This window comes from Prionailurus viverrinus, chromosome D2 (genome assembly GCF_022837055.1).
Source record: "Prionailurus viverrinus isolate Anna chromosome D2, UM_Priviv_1.0, whole genome shotgun sequence".
Classification (NCBI taxonomy): Eukaryota; Metazoa; Chordata; class Mammalia; order Carnivora; family Felidae; genus Prionailurus; species Prionailurus viverrinus.
The window spans coordinates 32670382-32693638 of NC_062571.1; the positions used below are offsets into that span (position 1 = coordinate 32670382).

General features: G+C 56.2%; 1 protein-coding gene across 1 annotated transcript in view; it reads left to right on the forward strand.

Moving 5' to 3' along the window:
- Window positions 1-23257, forward strand: part of SLC29A3 (solute carrier family 29 member 3) — a 43437-nt gene that overhangs the window by 14778 nt on the left and 5402 nt on the right. Inside the window, exons 3-5 of the mRNA XM_047825168.1 lie at window positions 10318-10400; window positions 17679-17905; window positions 21416-21578. Coding sequence (XP_047681124.1) covers window positions 10318-10400; window positions 17679-17905; window positions 21416-21578 — 473 coding nt within the window. The remainder of the gene's footprint in view (window positions 1-10317; window positions 10401-17678; window positions 17906-21415; window positions 21579-23257) is intronic.

The following is a 23257-nucleotide window of genomic DNA, read 5'->3' on the forward strand; positions in this document are numbered from 1 at the left end:
GTGCCTGACCTCTCTGAGCCTCAGTTTCCTCATTTGCAATATGAATCTTCCCTCAGAGGGATGCTATAAGCATTCGGAACAGCAGAGTGCGGGGAGGGCTCTGGGAATGTGTGCCAGGACCAGGTTTCCCAGCTGGTTAGGATCTTGTAGTGGCTTCCTGCTGCACTTAGAATAAGATCCAAACTCCAACCTCTGCCTGTTCGCCCCGCCCCGCCCCTGCCTCCAGCTTGCTCTCCCCCTTCTCTCCCTTACTCCCTGTAATCCAGGATCAGCTTGCTTTGTCAGTTGCTTCAACACACCAAACTCACTCCTGCCTTGAGGCCAACCGGATGCTGTTCCCTCTGTCAGAATGCTTGTCCCCTCACCCCTCGCGTAGCTTGTCCTCGGGTCCAAATATCACGTCCCTCAAGAGGTCGTCTCTCACCACCCTCGCCAACATCAGCACCCCCATGAGGCTCTATTATAGCCCCTTACTTGGTTTTTCTGTTTATTGCACTTAATATAACTTACAGTCTCCCCCATCCCCACCCCTTAATTTGCTGTTTACGCTTTTTCTTGCCTCCCTCACCAGAACCTCATGGCATCCTCAGCCTCTAGCACATTTTGGCACACATAAGGTGCTCAGTCGTTACTGTCAAATAAGTGAATGGGCTCTATCTGCCTTCGCTGTTTCCTGAATGAAGAAGTGAATGGATAAACACATAGCCATTGTTACCTGCTGCTCCCCCTGAGTTCAGTCCACCTCACCTGCCGGGTGACCCCTGTTGTGCGCAGCACGGATCTTATCAGCGCTGTGCAGAAGCCTTCTTCCATGGCTCCCTAGTTCCTTCTGAGACAAACACCCCTCTTCAGCCTGCTACCTGAGACCATCCGTAGTCTCCCCTCCCTGCCTCCCTCACCTCACATGCCCTGTCATTTAACCAAACTGGAGCCCCCAGGGTGTCCTGGAAGGGGGCCAAGGAGAGGGGCCTGTGTGCTGAGGAGCCTGAGGAGGGCTGGGGGGGCCAAGGCTCCATAGAGGAGCGGGGAGGTAGCCGAGCCCTGCAAGGCAGACAAGGGCCAGAGTCGCTCTGGAGTTGGGGAGGCAGAGGGTGGCCAGGCCCAGGGAGAAGCTTGAGCAAGGGGGTGTGGGGGAAACGTGGGGGAGGGCCTGGAGCCCTGGGTGGCAGAGGGGAGTCCGGGGGTGTGGGTGGGAGTGCAAGCCACTGTCCTTTGCTAGGGATGTGGGATCTAGGGACAAGTGATCGACCTGGGGTGGTGAAGAAAAGCAGAGAAACTTTGAGGAGGGCCACCGAGAAATGGAGCCTCGGGAGAGGTGGCTTGGGGTCCTCTTGAAGGTGTGCCTGAAGGCCTGTGATTTGGGAGCTTGGAGCCGGGGCTCAGCAGGCCACCCAGGCGGGATTTGAAAATTGTTGAATTTCAGTGAAAATTGTTTTGGAGGCAGAGACGGATGGATGTAGGCACGGGGCTTGGGACTCATCCAAGCTGGGAGACAAGAGCGTCCCAAGGCAGGAGTGTGGGGCAGAGGAAACTCAACGTGCGGCTCGGGAGGCACCTCTGATGGCAGAGTGCAGAGGTGGACTGAACTGCCTCGAAAGAGGAGGAGGAGGGGTGGCCCGGTAGTTCAAGTGCAGAGTGCTGGAGGGAAGGTGTGGCCGTCTCCTGTGGCTGCCGTGACCAGGCGCTCAGATGTGGGCACAGGATTTGCTTCTCACAGTTCTGGCGTCCAGAAGCCCCAAACAAAGAGGCCAGCAGGGCCATGCTTGCCCCCAAAGACTCTAGGAAGAATCTCGCTTGCCTCTTCCAGGCCCTGGGGGCTCCTTGGCACTCCCTGGCTTGTGGCCGTGCGATTCCGGTCTCTGCTCTGTTCACGTGGCTGTGTCTCGGCATCCAATGCCCTCTCCTGCTTATGTGGACACCAGTCATCGCATTTAGGGCTCACCCTGGTCCCGTGTGACCCTATCTTAACTAATTGTATCCACTGAGACTCTATTTTCCAAATCAGGTCACATTCTGAGGTTCTGGGTAGACATGGGCGCTATTCAACCCATTATAGCCAGGGTGGCCCATGGTATAAGAAGCCTGACCACGCCTTGGTTATGGGTGGGCTGCAAAGAGGCCCCTTTGGAGGAGTCTTTCCCCAGAGCAGTCTGGGAGGGGTAAGGGTAAGCATGGAGGGCATAGGCTGCCTTTCTAAGGAGTTCGTGGCAAAAGGGAGGAGGGACCTGGGGCTGGAGGCAATGAGATCAGACAGGTTGTTTTCCTTAGCTAGATGAGAAGGAAAGCCAGCAGTGAAGGAGAGACGGAAAATGCAGGCAGGGAAGGCAAGTGTTCATGGTGCAGATTTCCTAGAAGTCAGCTTAGGCTGGGGGGAGAAGGTGTGCTCTACAACAGGGGTGGGGGAGGCGGGGAGGCTCATTCCCGAAAATCTCAGCCACTCTGCTTATCCCCTGGCGGGGATTCCAGAGGAGGTGTAAAAAAGGATCGCGGACTGGGGAGGGCCTCCAGGGTGAGCAAGATTTACAGTGGCCCCGAGGAACCGGGGCCTGGAGGTGATCCATGAGGCCGAGCCTCGGTGGGCTGATGTGGGAACCGAGTACACAGGTCTGTCCTTTGAGTGGCTCGGTCTGTCTGGCCAGCATCTTTCCAGACCTTACTTGTCTGATTCTGACCCAGCTTTGTTCTGCCCTTGGGCCCCTGGATACCCCATCACGCCTTGGTGGATCCAGGCTCCCGGGTCCCTCACCTCTCTGGGCCCTGAAACTGGCATTGCCCAGCTGGCCCCCCCCGCCGCCCCTCCGTGCCCCCGTTAGCTTTCCTGGGCCAGTGCCCCCACAGGAACCCAGAGGCAGGAGGCCAGCTGCAGCCCTTGGGGACACCTGCCCTCGGCTCGCTTCGTGGCCGATGCCAGGGCGATGGTGCCTCCCCGCAGCATCCCAGGCCATAGAGCTCGGCCATCCGAAGGCAGCAAGTTTGCAGCAAACTATTCTTGGCTCCAGCCTGCTCGCTGCTGCTAATTTCATGCCCCTGTGATCCAGGTAACGCTTTGCTGCCTCGAGCTGCCACCCCCGGGCCTGAATCGCTTTTTCTCGCCCCGCAGGAGCCAGCTGCCTCTGCCGCCGCGCTCTCGAGGTGGGGGCTGCCCGAAGCTGCCTGGGAGCCGCCGGGCGGCCGGGCACCGAGTTAGTCTGCCGCAGCTCGTGACTAATTTGCTGCACTTATTTCAAAGTGCCCAAATAGCATTTAGGGGAGAAGCAGCTTAACCAGGGCCTGCCAGAGATAAACGGGCTCATTTCGGGGCCTCCCTGCCCGAAGAAACCTCTTTACCTGGACTCGGAGCCCAGAATTAAATTCTTCCAGAAGAGACGCTTAGCACGGAGCCTCTCGGCGTGGCGGAGGAGGGGGGACGCGTTCCCCGTCGTAAAATGGGCCTCACATCTGGCCAGCTGGCTCCGGTGGGTTTTTAAATTGCGTTTGCCGAGCGGCTCTCCCCTTTTCCCGGGGTTCGCAAACAGGGCCGGAGTGGGGACGGATGAAAATGAGTTTCTCATCTCCATCACGAGCGGATCGAGTGCCCCGCACCCAGGCCAGAGCGGCTCCCCCACTCCTAGCTGGCACCGCGGGGCCAGGCTCCGTGCCCGGTCTGGGTTTGGGACCCCACCTCCCCTCAACCCGGGGCGCGGGGCGCTGCCCGAGTTTGCACAGCCAGGAGAGAAGCTGGAAGCCTGCCCGGCTCTTCCCACCTATTATGTCCTCTGTACCATGGTCCGTGCTCCTCAGCGGACCGTGGCCATCCATTTCGGGTGGCTGACAGAAGTGACGGCTCTTCTCTGCAAATGTTTCCTTTTAACTCTGCTCAGAGCCACAGCCCTGTGGAAATGCCCTGGGGAAGGGACCGTTGGGGTTTAAGGAGAAGAGAGTGAACCGCAGAGGGGAGAGGAATCAAACCCCGTCGTTTGCTGGCTTGGGCAGGTCACCCGTGTTTAAGGGCTGGGGCAGAGAGCCGATGCCTCCCTGGTGGCACCTCAACTTCCACGAGCTGGTCCCTGCTCACTGCCGGGAAGACGCATGGGCTGCCCACGCCGGCCACTGGGGCGGCCCGGTGACATGCCTCAATCCCGGGGACGTCTGCGAGGCAGGCGGCCGCAGCTAGAGTGGCGAAATATCCCCCCACCCCACCCCTGCCCTGCCTGCATCAGGAGATCTGCCACTCGCCAGGTAGGCGCCTCTGTGCAGGTGATCCCCTCTGTGGGTCTCTGGCTCCGTATCTGTAAAACGGAAGCACATCAGCGCTGCCTTGCTCTTACAGGCTGCGTCAAGAGCAAAGGGCCTGGGGTCCGTGCAGGCCACGCGTGAGCGCTTTTGATCACTTGGCAGTTACCCGGTGCTCCGCAGGGGTTCCGTGTTGCTCCTTGGGTTGCCTGACCAGTGCCAAGGATGACTTTTGGTGTTACTGCTGCCAGGGTGCTGAGCCCCCCCCGAGCCCCCAGGTAACCGCAGCATGCAGGGAGATGGTTGAGGGCGGGGAGTTTAGGTTAGCTACACAACAAGAAAGATACTCTTTCTTCCTCAGCTGGGCCTCGCCTCCCACGGGCTTGGCGAATTCAGAATGGTGGCGGATGGGGCCACTCCCTGAGCACCCTGAAAGGGGGGAGGGCGTGGCGTGCCCTGGTTACATTCCTGCCTCTCCCAGCGTGTTTGGATTCAATGGTTTTGTCGCAGTTCAGCAGATTCCTGTCAATGCCCAGGAAGTCCGTTCCAACAAAGGAACTTCGTGAGTGGCGAGGAAGCATCCCTCCATGCCTTTGCACATGCTGTTCCCTCCTCTTGGAGTGCCGTCTCTCCACCAGCAGCCCCTCCTCCCCCCTCTGTCTGGCACACTTCCCCCAGTCTTTCAGGCTACAGTCTGAGAGGGCCTCCTGTGGGAAGCCCTCCGGCCCCTCTCTCTGTCCTCCCGCCACATCTCGTGTCCACTGTGCTCGAGCTATAGGATCGTGCCAGGCCACGTGTTCCCAGAGGGCATCAGGCACCCTGTCTTTTCTCTCTTATACACCAAGCCCCCAGCACAGTGCGGGGCACACAAGGGTGGCTACATCTTTGGTAAACAAGGGAAGGGGTTGTTAATCTGATCAACAGTGGCCACCCGGCCGGGCCGAGGGCCGTGGGATTTGCCTCTGGGTCTCCTGACGGCTTGGAGAGGCCTTGTCTTCTCATCAGGCCCTGCCCTGCTGCATCCACCCACCTTCCGGCCCTGCCTTCTTGCTGAATCAGTTTTCTGCCTGCAGTAACGTGAGCCCTAGACCGATCTCCTTAGGACTTAGGTTTTCCATGGAAACCTATAAACAGGGATGCCGTGGGGCCCCTGGGTGGCTCAGTCAGTTAAGGGTCGGACTTCGGACTTCATGGTTCATGAGTTCGAGCCTCACGTTGGGCTCTGTGTTGACAGCTCAGGGCCTGGAGCCTGCTTCGGATTCTGTTTCCCTCTCTCTCTCTGCCCCTCTCCCACTCGTGCTCACTCGCTCTCTCTCAAAAATAAACAAACATTTGAAAAACAAAAAACAAAAACAAGGCTGCCATGTTGCACAACTATGAAGAGCTTCAGGACTGGTGCCTCCTGTGGGTGTGGAAAGCATAGCCTCCGCTGTCACCCGAGGTGGCCTGGTGCCACTGCCCCAGTGTTCTCCTCATTCCTGCACTCCTGCGTGGCTGGAGCTGGGCGTTGGGGTCTTTGGGTTCACCCTGTTCATGGTCACGGTCGTCAGTCATGTTGGGGGGCACCTGGTGTGATAAATAACAGAGCCTTTTGAGGCAGCTCTTAGGAATCAGTCCCAAGTGCAGGCGAACTATGGCATGAACCATCCCCAGCCATCGCATGACATAAGATTGCCCCATGGGATGGAGATGACAGGTTGCTTTGGAGGGGGCAGGCCTGTTACCAATGTTTTTGAACCAGTATTCAGACGTTTTTGCATTTCCCGGGGTAAAATAGGAGACGGTGGCCCCAACATCCCTTGGAAGAAAACGAGATGAACCCAGGAGGGAAATGCCAGCTGCGAGCCTGCAAAGGGCATCATCCAGGATGGAAAGGAGGGCCTTCACTGGGGGATGCTTCTTAGAAAGAAGCCCAAGGCCACACGTTCCATGCCAAGGCCATCTCAGGGTGTGCAGTTCTAGGGAAGCAAGAGTGAGGGAAAAGGGAAGTGAGGCGGAGATGAGAGAGAGAAAACGCAGGCCGCAGCATTATTGGGCTGGCCACAGCTTTGCAACGAAACACAGCTGGCTGCTCAGGCGCCCAGCACACATCCAGAGAAGCCACGGGGGCCACCGCATTTTTGAACAGTTGGTTGGGGGAGACGAAAGTCAAGAAGTTTATCTCTTGTCTCCTCTCCATTTCCTGCCTCTCACTGGTCACAGCCTGCCTCGCGGGGCTTCGCCTTCCTCGACTTCGGGGAGTGTCACCTGACCCTTCTCATTGTCACCCGGGGAGCAAGAGCCTCTGGGACGCAGCCCGGCCAGGACCCGGGCACAGGGGTCTCTCCTCAGCAGCCAGCTCCTTCTCTGGGGGCAGCAGTGACAGTGGCTTTATGACCGGGAGGTCAGGTAGCGAGGCAGATGTCCTGAGAGCCAGGCAAGGTGAGCAGATCTGGTGGTGGCCCATGAACTGAGTCCTGTTTCTTGGAATCCGTGCACGCCACCCCCAAAAAGGATCCTAATTTCGGAGGATTTGACAAGGACCTCAGCAAGCATAACCTTTGTCCCCCTCGTGGGCAGACATATTGGTCTTCGTGTCTGGCAAGATCATGCTCAGCTGTCCCTGTTTCCGATGAGACGCTGAGTTTAAACTACAAGAAGCTGGCGATACTCAGGAAAACCCCGATAGCAGGACCTCAGCTGTCTAAAGCCCTCTTTAATTAGGAATCTATTGCTGTGTAACGAAATACTACACACTTTAGTGGCTTAAAATAACGCATTTATTACCCCACGGTATCTGTGGTCCAGGGGGCGGGGCACAGCCCTCGGCTCCGGGTCTCACACGGCCGCCATCAAGGGGGTCACCAGGGGTGTGGTCTCGCTGGAGGCCCGGCTGGAGAAGGATCACTTCCAGGCTTACCTGGATTGTTGGCAGAATGCAATTCCTTGCTGTTGTGGTAGGACTCAGAACTTCAGTTCCTTGCTGGGTGTTGGCCAGAAGCCTCTCTGAGCAACTAGGGGTCACCTGCAGTTCTTGCCACATGGGGTTCCCCAGCATGGCCACTTGTGCCCTCTAAGCCACCAAGGGAGAGAAGAAAGGAGTCCAACGAGACAGGTGCTACCATGTCGTGTAACATATCCCCATACACACGATCACAGATGTCGGCGGCCCCTTGCTTGGTCAGAAGCAAGTCACAGGTCCCACCCACACTTAGCAGAGGGGATCACATACAAGGGTGTGAACACAGGAGGCTGGGACTGTGGGGACCATCGGGAGGGTCTGCCCACCACACCTCATTTTGCTAGAACTCTATTCACAGGCAAAAGCGGCAAGTAAGTAACACCCCCCCCCCCCCCCCGCCCCGCCGCCTGCATGTTTATATCAGGAACTAAGTTTAAAAAAAAAAAAAAAGACAGCTCCCTGGGGTATGCTGAGTCAACCCACATAGCCATCTGCAGTCCCCAATCTGTACCAGTAGAAAAATGGCCCAGGGTCAAGTCCATTCTGCCCCTTCTGTGTGCTCTTTGTGAAGCAGAGAAAAGGAGCTCTGTCAACAGAAAGGGAGTCACAAGCCCTACTCGGGCGTCAATATTTAAAACCCTCTCCAACTATAGAAGGATAATTTTCTGCTTAAATATCGACAAACCGGAACATTCAATTACCTAGAAAATCCCCGTTCCTAAAATGTTCAGGGAACCTGAGCTTGCTTGAAAAAACAAAGACAGAGACTCTGCATCCCATGTGATGGTCGTTTGTAGACTGGCCACGGAGCGAGCAGCCACTGAGTAAAGAGAGCCTCGCCGGGGGCTCGGATTTGGGGCAGGCTTGGCCCCCACCTGCAGCTGTCTCTTCCTCAGGGCCTTTCTCCATGGTTCCCGCCTGCCACCTGCCTGGCCTCACGTAGGCTCAGCCACTGTGTCAAGACGTAATTGACTGAGTGCCTCGGACCAGTCCAGGCTCTACTGAGCCCATCAGGGCAGGAACAATGAGGTAGCACCTCAGAGGAGGAAGGCTATTTCTAAGGCTCATGGTTGATGGGCCGCACTAGCTGTGATTATCATTTTAATTGCAAGGCCACCACAACCTGATATTCAGGGTGCAGATTTCAAAGACCGCAAAGAACTCTGCCGGCTTTAAAAGGGACCGTGGAACAATCCGTTGCAGACCAGGAGGAGCTCGTTATGGTATCTTTCCTTCTTGCACTCCACGCTGCGGTCAGACTCCCCCGGAAAGGACAGATCTGACCCTCTCTTTCAAGGTTTGACTCCGTTCCCACCACTTCGGGGACCTTTCCCCAAACTGGTACTCGCTCCCATTCTGTCTCGTGATCCGCCTTCCTGGTCCCACTCCCCCCACCCGGAACCCCTTATAGAACACACTGCTCCTACCTCTGACTTGGCAAAAAAAAAAAAAAACCCACGGAATTCTGACATCTCTTCCTGTGGTGTTTTGAGATGAAAATACCTTCACACTCTATCCTACACTCCCAGTGGGATGCTTCGTTCTTAACGGGCAAGAAGCATGTCTCATTCTCCGTAGTGATCCCTACAGTTGCCACACTTCTTTGCACATTGGCAAGCTTTTGCACACATTGTCCTTTGTGCTTGGCACATCTGTAACTCAAAATGTTTCCTCAGTGAAGTCAATCTGGTGAGCTTTCCAGAGTAGAATACTCACAGCTTCTTTTTTATTTTGTCGAGTAAACAATATACTCCATATAAAGCCCTTGCATTTGGCACACAGTAAACGCTTAATACGTGTAATCTATTACCACGGTTCAGAACCCATGATCGTTACCAACCTGGGGTTCGTGGTGCAACGTACAACAACCAAAGCCAAGATCTGTCAGCCTTTTCTAATTTTTTTTAAGACAGGTGTATTGAGAGATACCAGATACACAGTAAAATCTACTCTGATGAGTGGACAGTTCTCTGAGTTTCGAAAAACGCTTACGGTTGGGGTGCCTAAGTGGCTCAGTCAGTTAAGTGTCCGACTCGTGATCTCGGCTCAGGTTGTGATCTCATAGTTCATGAGTTTAAGCCCCGAGTCAGGTTCTGTGCTGATAGTGTGGAGCCTGCTTGGAGTTCTCTCTACCTCCCTCTCTCTGCCCCTACCCCACTCGTGCTCATTCTCGCTCTCCCTCTCTCTCAAAATAAATAAATAAACTTAAAAAAAATTAAACACACACACACACACACACACACACACACACAGTTGCCCTACAGCTTTCATAATCAGGATTTCTTTGTCGTGTGGTCTCATGTACACTTCGTCTGGAATAACCCAGAACTGCTTCTAGAAAAATGCCCTTTGTCCTCATCTTGGCCAGTCTAGGAGCCATTTTCCAAAATGGCTTTGACCTTGGGTAGCAGCTCTATTGAGGAAGCAAATCCAGAGTTGGAACAAAGTTTCCCTACAGGGATCAGTCTTGGTGTGTGTCTTTTTTTTTTTTTAAACTAACTTTTTAATGTTTATTTTGAGAGAGACAGACAGAGAGTGTGCTTAGCAAGGAGCCCGATGCAGGGCTCGATCCCATGACTGTGAGATCATGACCTGAACCTAAGTCAAGAGTCCGACGCTTAACCGACTGAGCCACCCAGGCACCCCTGGGTTGGTGTATTTCTCAGAGGCCTCACTTGGTTGCAGGAACATGAGAATGTGGCTGGGTCACAACACGCATTTGGATAACTGAAATTTGGCAGTGGGCAAAGAAGGCCGGTGGGGCACAGTCTTTCTGTGTATACGTGCTCACAGTTGAGTCCTGTCCCCATTGCCTCCCCTGTGGATGGACATGTAGAAGAGGTGGGAGTGGAAAAAAAAAAAAAAGAATAGGTGGGAGTGTGGGCTGCAGAGCATTGGGGGCCTGAGGGCAGGGACAATGTCTTATCCTAACTTGTGTCCCCAGCACTTAGCACAGCTTATGTTGGCGTCTGTTGTGTGACCGAGTAAATGGTCCTAGGTCGTAAAGAGGCGGGCCCGTGCCGTCTTGGGCTAGACTTATCCATCAGTCGTATCTGAAGACAGTGGGGAGAAGCCCCCCAGGAGGGCCCTGGCTCCGCTCTCGAGTGGGGCCCTCCCGTCCCTCCCAGGTGACATCAGCAGCCTCCTCACTTCTGTGCTTGCAGAACTACTTTGAGAGCTACCTGACCGTTGCCTCCACCGTTTCCTCCGTGCTGTGCCTCATGGCGAACTTCCTGCTCGTCAACAGGTAGGCCACTTCCTTTCTCTGCCAGCCCCTGACCCTCACCTCCTTGCGTCTCCACTTGCCTTTCGTTCACAGCGGCTGCTTTTCTGCCGACTTCAAGGGCAGCAGCCTAAGTAGGGAGGCAGGCAGCCCACACTCCTCCATAATGATGGAGAAGTCAGATCCGTGACCTCCCGATGGGATGCCCAGCTGGGGAGCTGGTCTTTCACTTCCCAGCCACACGCCGTGGCATGGTGTCAGCAGCCAGCAGGAGGCATGTGGGGACGTGGGTCTTCCTCCTTTCCCTCTCATGGGAGCCTGTCAACAGCTACCTGGGCCGCAGACTTAGCAACCAAAGGACAGCATGTAGATGGCGGCGGGGGGTTGGGGGGGGTGCTGGGGAACAAGGGAGGCTGGTTTCCCAAGCATGTCTGAGAGCCGTGGGAAGTTGAGAGGCTGGCACCCCCCAATCCTGGCTCTCGCTCTGGGGAAATGGGTCACCGGCTCACGTGTTGACCACTCGCAGAGGGTCAGTGGGGAACGTCTGACACTGTGTTAGAGTGGGGGCCGGGAGAGAGCTGTGGAGGAAGGACTGATTTAGGAAGTAGCCAGGCAAGTTAGCATGGCCCTTAGTCCCACTGGGGGACTATTGCCATCCACTGTCATTTAGGTTCACAAGAGCAACAGCCCTAGCTACTCTGCCTACGTTGCCCCTGAGTTACCACCAGAGACCTGGGCTTCTCTGGGCACAGCCTACTGAAACCTTAGCTCACCGATGGCCAATCAGTTTCACTCAGTGCAGCCACATTTATCGTGACTGCCTGGATCTCGGGGGGAACAGGACCCTGAGGCAGGTCCGGCCGCAGGGAGTGTGCCGCGATTGATTGGTGATGTCTGCTCCGCGCATGGGAGGAGAGAGGGCAGCACCTGTGCCTCACGTGTGCTAAGCCTGGATAGACCGGACTCTCCAAACATAAGCTATGGGGCTGTTCCAATCCCCTGTCATTGCGCTAAAATGACCCCGAAGCACCGTGATTTAAGACCGTAACAGTGGTTAGTATCGCTCAGGATCTGGGAGTCATCAGGCTCAGTTGGGAGCTCTGGCTTTGTGTCTCTCATGTGGTTGCAGACAGCTGGGCTGGAGCTGCTGGGCCTTCGCCGGCCCCTGTCTCCTTCTCCCCTCCCCTCCCCTCCCCTCCCCTCCCCTCCCCTCCCCTCCCCTCCCCGTGGTCTCTTGCAAGTTGGCCTCAGGCAGGAGGATTTTTCATGGTGTGGCTAAAGAGCAGGTGCTCCAAGAGAGCAAGGCAGAAGCTACAAGGTCTCTGTAGCCACATGGTGGCACTGACGCTGGACTCAGCCAGTCAAGGCACTCACCAAGCCCACTTGGTTTCAAGGGGACACGGACCCGCCTGTCACGAGAAGGAAAGTGAAAGGATTTGCATCCATTTTACAACCAAGGTGCAGGCTGTAAGAGCGAGAAGCAGAATGGGCTCCAGATGGCCTGAGGGCTTTGCAACCCAATCATAAACCAGCTGACCCTTAACCTGCCTCCTTGTGCCTTCCCCTGGTGCACAGGGCTACCCTCAGTGTCCTCAAAGGTGGGGTTCCCCCTCCAGAGGACCCCCCCCCCCGCCCCGCTTCCAGGAGGAGGGAGAGGAATGGAGCTCAGGGCAGGGCCACGTGTCCCCTCAGCATTGCCAGCCCCTGGAGGGAAGAGCTGGGTCTTTGGCAGAGGCTCACAGGAGGGAAAGCGGGAAGAAAGGAAGGGGACACAAAGGGAGGAGGAGGATGAAGAGGGGGTGACAGCCGTGGTGGAGAGCCCCTGAGTCTCTCTCACTACCCCCTCCTTTTCAGGACTCTCGTGATCCTCTCCGTCCACTCGCCTGGCTGGCCCTAGGGATGCGGGTTTGTCCAGCAGGGATAGCCCAGGCTCGTACAAGTGACGGATCTGGAGTCATTGTCTGAACTATAACAAAGGGTTGACACCTGGTGACACACAGCGACCCGGGAGGGAGGCCATGACATTAGCCACTTTTCAGGTGAAAGTCAAGAGATGTAACCAAGACCACAGGACCAGTAAGGGATGGCCCAAGCTGGCATCGTACCTGGGAGTGCCTCCTCTGTGGTCGTGGGGTCTAGCAGGCCAGAAGCCAGCCTGGGACAGGGGTCAGCAGTGGTGTCAGGGGCCAGCAGTGACAGGGATCTAGGAGAGTAATCTCTAATAAGAGGAGATAGCACTTTTTTTTTTTTTAACTTGTATTCAACTTTGAGAGACAGAGACAGAGTGCAAGCAGGGAGAGGCAGAGAGAGAGGGAGACATAGAATCCGAAGCGGGCTCCAGGCTCTGAGCTGTCAGCACAGAGCCCGACGTGCGGCTCAAACCCACCAACTGTGAGATCGTGACCTGAGCCAAAGTCAGATGCTCAACCGACTGAGTCGCCCAGGCGCCCCGAGCATTATCTCCTTTAATCCTTACAACAGTCCGAGAGCTGGAAACTTGTTACCTTGTTTTATAGATGGGAAGCAGGCTCACGGAGGTCACATGGCCATTAGCAGGGTGAAGCCAGATGAGAACTGGGACCCATCTCGCCCTACACCTGTACCTGGAACCCCTGGACCACTTGCCTCCTAGTTTGCCAGCCCCTCCCTGCAGCCAGAGATGCACCGCAGACCCGGAAGGAAGGAGGTGGTGAAGAAGGTCTAGGTCTGTCTGTAGCGGGGACAGTGGATGGCCAAGGCAGCCACCCTCCCGAGGTCAGGCAGGGAGCTGGCTCTGAAGGCTTGGCGTTACAGGGCACCCTCCAGAAGGTCCAGCCCACCCCAGGACCCGCCCTTGCCCCTCTCCTGCCTCCAGCAGAAGGGCGAGGACAGTGTGGGGAATGCTCGCAGGCCTCCGTCTGTTTCTGGGTTGTGGGAAGATGGTTTGGGGCTAAGCTGTTTTTTATTTAATGTGCGAGATTGAAATGTCTCCTTTTTTCCCCTCCTGGAGAACCCTGGCTTTCTCTGACTGGCTCATCCATAATCTCCAAGTGTTTTATTATGTTAAATCTGCAGCATCATAAATACTTATGAGGAGGATTTACATTTGAGAGACTTATGAAGAAATCAGTCCCCTGGGGTGCTGAGCCCTCATGAGCAAGGGGGTGGGGAGCTGGCAGCCCTCTGAGAGAATCTCATATTAACGTGGCCTGCCCCAGGGTCCCGGGGCTGAAGCAGTCATCTTGGCTATCCCCCGTCCGAGAGCAGAACCACGGACTCCGGGGCAACATTTGCCTGGACTTTCCCCACAATCCTAACGGCATCGCCGTCCCCTGGGCCATGCTCCCTGCCAAAGTGGAAGAAACAGAGTGAAGCCAGCCTGTCCCCCCTTAGTGCCTGTGGGGTGGGCTTCTTGCCATAAAGCTTTATGGGCATTGAAAATAGCCCCAGGCAAGATCCCTGAGGTCCTGGGGCCCAGGGATCAGGGATCAGGAGGAGAAAGGGTCCTGCGGCAGGTAATTCGAAGGTAAGGAGGAAGCCTGTGCGGGTGAGGGGCCTGTGGGGGCAGCAGAGCGGAGCAGGGAACTGCATTGCTCTTGTCCTGAATTTGGCGTTTACCTCCTCGTCTCCCACTCTTCCCTCGGCTGCCCGCCCCCGGGGGTGCTGGGTGAGAAGCCCCCCCAGCTCTCTCCAAAGCAACCTTCCCGTTGAGGCAACTAATTACTTTGCTGTGGCAGGCCCCAGAAGCTCCCGTGATGCCATCAGCATTCCTGGGGTGGACTTCGTCTTAGGCCGGGTCTGGGAGGAGGTGGTTAGAGGCAGAGGCCGCTCTCCGAGGCTGGCTTCAAGGGCTGCAAGTGCTCCCAGGGGTCTCCCTGCTATGCTGAGGGGGTCAAGAAGCAGAGAGCGACCGGGGGTTAGGCCCAGCGTGAGAGCCTCCTTGCACTGCCCGTAGGCCTTGCCTGCCTGTGCATTCACTAGATGCTCACCGGTGCCTCCCGGGCCCTGTGCCCACCTGGGCCAGTGGGAGAACAAGACGGGCCACTGTCCTCCTCATGTCTCCCAGGCTGTCCTGGGCCTTCTTCCTGCCCCAAGGATCATGTTAAAGCTTTTTGGCATCGGTCCCCAGCCTCTCTCTCCACTTGATTTCCTTAACATTTATAACCGTAAACTGAAACATTATGTTGAACCAGGCTGTGTGCCCTTGCTAGCTCTTATCTTCGGGGTGTTGGGGCAGTTCCAGTTGCTGGGAGAGGGTGGGGGGCACGGTGTGACAAGGTCGAATGTGTGGAACTACCCCAAGCATCAGAAGTAAGGCCTGACCACAGCCTCCAGGGCACCTGGTGTGCACTTACACCCAATTCTCTGGGCCCCCAGGGGCCCAAGTGCCCCATCTGCTGCCCATCAGCTCCTGCCCAGGGTGAGGCCCCTGCAAACCCTGGGAAGATGCATCCTGGTGTGGGGTTCCCCAGGAGCAGCCCCTGGAACAGGGATTTAAGTGAGAGGAGTTTACTTGGGAAGAATGGAGAAAAGGGATAGAAGGAGAAGACTGCTAACACAGGATGCCTATCAAACCAGCTCCCATAGAGAGTGACCCAGCTGGACCCGGGGACTCTGGGAGCCAGTGTGGAGCACACACCTGAGGGGGAGGGAGCTGGGGTGTTTATCCACCCACTTCCCCATCATTGGTTGAAAGCTGCTCTTGGGGCGTGTTAATTACCTGTCACTTGCAGCCTGCTTCCTGGTAGCGGCAGGGCATGGGGGTGGAGCATCTAACCATGCTGCTCCCCAGCTAGCAACCCTGAGGTGCCTCTTGGTGCTAGTTGGCATTCTTGGTAATAAACAGTAGTGACCCGAAGAGGGATCACATTGTCGGATCTAGGAGAGTGTGTACGTCCCCAGGGCTCTCCTCTTGCACCATCCCTGGGCTCTGTGTGTGTGTCTGCCTGGCTTCATCCCAAATGTGATCTCTGTCCGTGCAGCCGGCCAGGTGGCAACCATTAGCCCCCAACACGGTCATGGCAGAGAGTGAACTTCTCTCAACCTTTCGGTCCTGGGGAGGACTGGCTGACCCCGCCTGGCGCACGCGCCAATCCCTAACCCAGTGCAGCGACCGGTGGCATGGGACGCTCCAGTCACCCCAGACCCACTCATCACGTGGGTGATCATCATTTGTGGCTGGGTCAGTGTGGACAATATGGCGGGCCACCTCTCCAGAACAACTTGGCACACAAGGAAGAGGGTTCTTCTTTTTTTTTTTAATGTTTATTTATTTTTGCGAGAGACAGAGACAGAGTGTGAGCGGGGGAGGGGCAGAGAGAAAGGGAGACAGAATCCGGAACAGGCTCCAGGCTCTGAGCTGTCAGCACAGAGCCCGACGCAGGGCTCGAACTCACAGACCGTGAGATCATGACCTGCGCCGAAGTCAGACGCTCAACCGACTGAGCCACCCAGGTGCCCCAAGAAGAGTGTTCTTTGGGTAAAGGGATGCTGGCAGACAAAGCCTGAACTCCAACTCTATACCCTACTCTGGAGATCAAGTCTTGGCACTTAGCAGGGAGGCAAGACCCTCCAGGATAGGGCTCTGCTTCTCTCCAGCCTCTGCCCCCAGTCTCACCTGCACCCAGAGGCCACTTCAGTTCCCTGAACGTGCCGTGCTCTCTCTCTCACAAGACGCGTGTGCTCACAGCCCGACACACCTTACACTCCAGCTTAGCACCTGACAAAAGACTGTGTGACACCCAGGGTGGGTTTGGTGCCCCCTTGGACGTGCCCGGGAGGCCCTGTGGCCCTCCCGATGGAGCACTGTCCCTTGTCTGTCCTGTGTCTGTCCCACACAGCACAGCGCTTGACACACAGTAGTTGCCCAACACACATTTGTGGAATGAACACACCAGAGAGAAGGGGTGTTAACAGAGCTTCGGCAGACCCGGGTCCTCATCCTCGCTCCCCACGGACTCACGCCGCGACCTTGAACTGCCTGTTCGCTTTCTCAGGCTCCCCTCTGCCCCTTACAAAGCAGAGGCAGCACCTGCTCTCCCTCCAGCGAGGATCAGAACGAGGATCAGAAGAAACTCAAGTTAGCCTGGGGCCACAAAAGCACTTTGAAAAATCCTTGCTTCTTGTGCTCATCATTTTACACCTATTTATGTACATATATATGTATTTTTTTTTCCTTTTTACCTTTCAGGTCTTTCTTTTTTATTAAAAAAAAAAAAATACCGTGTATAACTAATCTGGCTTTTCTCCCAGCCCTCACCCACTGGTTAGCGGGAAAATTAAGCAAACATCCAATCCGGCTTAAAGCTTAGTCTAATCTGATGATTTAAACAGCCCCTTTAGATGATATACTCCCTGGAATAAAAATGTGCAGTTTCTTAGAGAGCCAGCCTTCTCTGCTTCTCCCTTCAGGGCAGTGTCTGGGCAGATGGGGGCTGGGAGGAGTGTGTACCCTACTCAGTTGGGGGTCCGCCCTGGGTGCAGTAGCCTGGCATCAGTGGCTGCCCGTGACAACTGAGACCATCCCAGGAGAATCCTTCAGCTCTGGACCACCCGTATTTCCTTCCTTCCGGGGACGTGGTAGAGTGTCATTCTGAGATCGCAGACTAGAGCCAGACCTCCTGGGGTCTCAGCCCAGTGACGTGGAGCAAGTTCTTCAGCATCTCTGACCTCAGTTTCCTTCCCTGTCTGTGCAGGAGAGGAGAGAGAGCCTGTCTTATGGGGCTGGCGTGATTCAGCAAGCCAGCACATAGAAAACATTTCGAAGAGTACTTAGCACAAATTAAGTACTCGCTGGGTGATTGCTGTATGAGGATGATGATTTTCTGCCCTTCCCCCTCCTCCCCCCGCTGCTAAGATTTGGGAGAGGGAAGCCCAGAGGGTGGTTGCTCCGTGGAAACATTAGACAGACCCGGTGGGGGCTCAGCCCTGTGGTGGGGGAGCGGGGACTTGCCTCGAGAGCCCCCATGTCCTCCTGTCCTCGGACCTCACAGCAAGATGAAAAGAAGCAAGATGACAAGGAGCATTTTCCCTGAGCTGATACTTGCCCTTGAACTCTGCACCCTCCCCTCTGCAGAGCCTCCCTTCGGGTGGATCCATTCTCCTCCCTGCTATGCAGACGCAGAGGCCAAAACCAGAGTCACTGACCCAAGGCCACAAGCTAGTGAGCCAGAAAGGCAGGATTCAGGCCCAGGCCTCCAGGCTGCAGAGTGGGCCGTCCCAGCCACTGAGCTCACCTGCTTCCCTTGAGAACCTTCGACAACCCTGGTCTGGCGTGGGAGGCCCCGAGGGGATCTCTGACCGCTTCTGGCATCCCCACTCCAGGGTTCCGATTCGTGTCCGTGTGCTGGCCTCATTGACCGTCATGCTGGCCGTCTTCTTGCTGATGACCGCGCTAGTGAAGGTGGACACCTCGTCCTGGACCAGTGGCTTCTTTGCTGTCACCATTGTCTGCATGGCAATCCTCAGCGGCACGTCCACCATCTTCAGTAGCACTGTCTTCGGCATGACTGGCTCCTTCCCCATGAGGAATTCCCAGGCGCTGATATCAGGTGAGAGCTGGGCTCCGGGCAGCGGACGAGGTCGGGCCCCCTGGGAGTCACGCGGTGGTGGGGGGGCGGGGGGAGGCAGAGGGGAGCATGCAGTGGTCCTTCCAGAAAAGGAAACGACTGTTAGCTGTGTGTCCACTATCTGTTACTGGGTAACAAAGCACCCCAAAACTTAGTGGCTTCAAACACTAACGGTCATTTCTTTGGCCCACACATCTGTGATCTGGGCAGGAGTCGGCAGGGACGGCGGTGGGCTTCCCCGAGGCATGGTGCCTGGGTCTCTAGAGTGAGCATCCCCGGAGACCCAGGCAGAAGCATCATTTCCTTTCATGACTTAGACGAGGAAGCCATTTAGGGCCACGTCTACCGTAGCCACGAGCCCACCTGGATTTGAGGGGAGAGGACACAGACCCACGTGTGACAGCGGGACAACATGAAAATCATCCTGTAAGGAGAGCAGGCGGGAGGGAAGCCAGCTGCAGCCAATTTTGGCAAGAATGTGTGCCTACCAAGCGCCATCTCCCGGGACCGCATCCCTTCCTCCCCTTCCTCCCTGTCCCTGCGCCTTCTGTCCCCTTCCGTCTTTCCTCTTCCTTCCTCTTAGCTCCTCCCCCTTTTCTTCCTTTCTCATTTTATAGAAGACCTATGTGCCAGGGATTCACAGATGAACAAGACCCAGCCTCTCAGCAGCCGATAGCCTGCCTAGCAAATAAACACCTCCATTAACCTTGAACTCTGGCATCCTTTGGGGACGCAGATGTGTGACTCGGGCCAACCCCTCTGGCTGAACTTTGATGCTGATCCTAAGCCTGGTGTCCAGGCCTCGGCAGCTCTGCTCCCCCGCTCAGATGTCCCAACAAGATAAAAAGGAGGTGGGTCAGTAAGAATCTGTGCTTTTGCAGAAGACACCATCCCTTAAGGCAGAACCAGGGGCCCAGCTGCCCTGTTCGGTGTCTGGGCACGTCCCTGTTGTGTGAGGGAATGCCGTAAGCATTTGCCCACCCGAGAAGGATTTCACGAAGAATCTGCTCTGTGTCCACTAATTAATCATGCCAGGCTGTACGTGGCAGGGATGACAAATACCTTGCACATGTGTGTATCCCCACTCCGTGCCCATGCCAGTGCCAGACATCACTAATAGATCCGCACCTTTCCTCCTGAGCCTCTGAGCCCTTCTCAAGTCACCCACTAGAGGTGTTCGTATCACCAGATCGGAGTTCAGATGTGAGCTCAAGTCTGTTTGCCATTTTCGCCATCAGATTAGGCTTTTGGCTGTATCCCGGGAAATCCTGGGGCCTAAAGGAAAATAAAGGGGACCCGTTGCCAGGTCTTTCTTTCTTTCTTTCTTTCTTTCTTTCTTTCTTTCTTTCTTTCTTTTTTAATGTTTATTTATTTTTGAAAGAGAGAGAGGAAGAGAGCACAAGCCAGGGAGGGGTCAGAGAGAGAGGGAGACACAGAATCTGCAGCAGGCTCCAGGCTCCGAGCTGTCAGCACAGAGCCCTACACAGGGCTGGAACTCAGGAACCACGAGATCATGACCTGAGCTGAGCCAAAGTCGGATGCCACCCAGGAGTCCCTATTCTAAGTTTCTGGAATACAATCGATAAGCCCCTAGCAGTGCTTCCAGAAGAACACGCCTAGCCTGAGGGAAATGGCCCTGAACGTTGGATGTAAACTCTTCCGTCACCAGAGTCTCCGAAAGGAGTCCTTGTCCCCTCCTCTCCCTCCATCCTGCAAGGGGCCTTTCAGGTACAGCTGGCCACCTGTGAATCTTCTAGAAAAGGGGACTCTCCTATGAATTTTTCAGAAAGCCCGTTTTTGTTTTTTTTTAAATTTTTTTTTTCAACGTTTATTTATTTTTGGGACAGAGAGAGACAGAGCATGAACGGGGGAGGGGCAGAGAGAGAGGGAGTCACAGAATCGGAAACAGGCTCCAGGCTCTGAGCCATCAGCCCAGAGCCCGACGCGGGGCTCGAACTCACGGACCGCGAGATCGTGACCTGGCTGAAGTCGGACGCCCAACTGACTGCGCCACCCAGGCGCCCCTGAAAGCCCGTTTTTGAAAAAGTGGAGAATTCTGGTACACAGGCTTCAATATTAATTACCCTGGGCCCTAAGCCAGTATCATCACTCTGTGGCGCCCCCATCGGGTGTCCTTCCCCCTGGAAAATCGGAGGTGGCCCCGTCTCCCAGAGACACCCCCACCCCCACCCCACCGGCCCCCATCGCTTTTCGTCCAGAGGAGCCCATCTGTGAATTCCGTGTGTGTTGGCATCTGAGGAACAATTCATTTGTTTGGGACTGGTGTTTTTTTTAAACCCCTCATTTGCATGTATTTCCATAACTGATGAGATAAAAGGAGGGAGTCATGAAAGATGAGCTCCCCGAGGCCTGGTTTGTTGTTGATGATAATATTGTAAATTCCCTACAAGTTGGGGAGAGAGAGGGAAATCAATAGGCAGCGATGTTAAGATCTCTTCCTCAGGGCAGCCGGGAAGTGTCTTACTGAAGTTTAGCTCCATTTCTTACAAAACACCCAGGTGGGGATTACCGCTTCTCGGAAGTTGGCTCCCTCTTGGCCAGGGGTTTACCCTGTTGTTGCCGCTTTGATGTAGGAGGGACAGAAATAGCCAAACGCTTAACTGGGAATCGGAGAGGATTGATAGGGCGTTTCTGTGTGCCAGGCACCCTTCTGAATGCTTTATGTGTAGTAACCCCTTTTATCTTCACCACAGCCCTTTGAGGTGGCTATGAGTAGCATCCCCATTTGACAGATGAGGAAATGGAGGCACAGAGAGGTTCAGTGACTTACTGGAGGCCACGCCGCCAGAAGTGGGAGAAACCGGTATTGGGCTCGGGTGTTCCGGTTCCAGAGTCTGAGCTCTTCCTGACTGTGCTAGCTTTCATTTCTTTGCAATCCTTTTAAATCCCAATCTCTGGCCCACCCAGGCTAAGAAGGCTCACCCTGAGGCTAGGGAGAAAGGGTCCTCCGTCAGGGCAATGGGCTGTTCCCTGCAGAGCCTCCCTGTAGGCGAGGCCCTACACTGTCCCTCCCCACTCCTGCTCTGTGCAACAGTGGGCAGAAAAGTGCCCCCTGATCAGAGCTGTGTGGCAATGACAGAGCAGCCCGTGCCCACGCCGACCGGCTTGCTGTTTGCGTTTTGCACAAAGCACCTTCCTGCCTCCTTGAGAATCCGTATCCAGATCCCCTGTTGTGGGCAGACTCATCCATTCAGCCAGGCAGTGCAACATACCCACCAGGCCTCCCGTGATGGATAGGACGAGTATTAGCCCCATTTTACAGACTGACAAGCCATCTGCCGGGGGGGCCTGACACCCCACACGGTCATAGGGTGGGTGCTCAGGCCGCCCGCGCTCGCATCCTGGGAGAGGCCACAGCCAGCTCTCAGCAGGGGGAGTTTTTTATCTTGGTTCCTTTAAGCCTGAGCAGAGAGGGGGCGGGCCCGGGACCGGGAGGGTGGACCCACGCCCACCTTCTCGGGCTTTCTGCAGGAGGAGCCATGGGGGGCACCATCAGTGCCGTGGCCCTGCTGGTGGACCTGGCCGCGTCCAGCGAGGTGACGGACAGCACTCTGGCCTTCTTCCTGACCGCGGACGTGTTCCTGGGGCTGTGCGTGGGGCTCTGCCTGCTGCTGCCGCGGCTGGACTACGCCAGGTGAGGCCCGCCTGTGCCCGCGCCTTCCTCTCGGGCCCGGCTTCCGCCTTTCAGTGAGGCGCTCACGGTCTTCCGCCCTCCGGGTGGGTGTCCGCTTTGTTTTCTCTTCCTGCCCGCCGCCCCGCTGGGGTGGGAGCCCCCCCCCCTCCCCGCCCCGAGGGCAGAGAGAGTGTGGGTTTCGCGCAGTGCCGCACCCCCGAGCCCCAAGCTCTCCCCGGCTCGTACTTGCCCCATCCATCGGCCGGGCCAGTGGATCCGGGCGGTGGGCTTTGCGCTGCCCCCCGCCTCCCCGCCCGGCCGGGGTCTGCCACGTTTCGGACGGGGATGCCAGGCGGCGGGAGTGGGACCGAGGGGAGATCACGATGAAAACCAGCTCCGTTCGCCCAGCGCCCGCGCTGGCTTCTGCCCGGTGCTCGGCCCGGCCTGACGGGCCACCTCTCATCCGGGGCTCACGCACCTGTTCCTCGTAGGGTGCGGCACTACGCTTTATCACGACCGTCCCCATTCACACACGAGAAACCTGGCTCCCAGGGGCTGAATTTCTTGCCGGGGCCCACAGCCGGCCAGCAGCAGAAGCAGGACTCAACCCCGACTCCAAACCTGCGTTCTATCCTCTGTCTTCCCAGGCCTCTCTCCACCCTGCGGCACCTGTCTCCTTACTTCCGTCCTTCTCACGCTTTCTCTCTTTCTTTCCCCCTTTTTGTTTTCTTTCTCAAGTCCCAACTTAATTTATTTGTTTGTTTATTTAAGAGAGGGAAAACGTACTCACAAGCGAGAGAAGGAGGATAGAGTGGGGGCAGGGGGGGAGGGTGAGAATCACAAGCAGGCTCCACAGTCGGTGTAGAGCCTGACACGGGGCTCGAACCCACCACCTTGGGATCATGACCTGAGCCCAGATCAAGAGTCAGATGCTCAACCGACTGAGCCACCCAGGCGTCCCTCCTCCTCTTTCTTTCTTGCTTCCTGCTGTTCTTTTAAAAACAACCCTTAACTCGGCTTTTTTTCTCGGCTTTTTTTCTCGGCTTTTATGCTTTTCAAGGCATCTTCATGTAGGAGATGGCAGGAATTGTCTAGCCCATTCTCTAGGTGAAGAAACCGAGGCAGCGAAGGCCGGGGGAGCAGCCGGTGGCCCCACGGTGTGGGAACTGGCAGAGTCCTTCCACAGGAACCCATTTCCACAGGACCCCATTTGGTGTGGCGGCACTGAGCTAAGCGGTTTACACGCGTTTCTTTTCTTCGTTCATCGTGTGCGACAACTGTGTGCTGCCGTGACTGCCCTCCCCCATTTTACAGATGAGTAAACTGAGGCTTTGGCAAGTTAACAGAGATGCCCAGGTTGCCCACCTGGTGGGTCACAGGCTGGGATTTGAACCCGGATTTGTTTCCACAGCTGCGCCCTTTGCGCCACATCATGCCGCATCCCCGGCTTGTGACTGCGAGGGTCTTTCGTCATCACGCCTTCCTCCTGTCCCGCTGAGAAAGTCTCCTCGGTGACCCCCAGGGCCCCCTGCCTTCACCAGAGTCTGCCGAGGCACACGTTTCTTTCTCCAGTTGGAGGACCGGTATCACTTCAGCTCAGTGGCCTCCCGGGGATGAACGGGGACCGAGCGCCCTCACGCTGGGTGTCCCAGGTGGCCACGGACCCGTGAGCCTACCCACCCCCTCCGCAGCACCTTCAG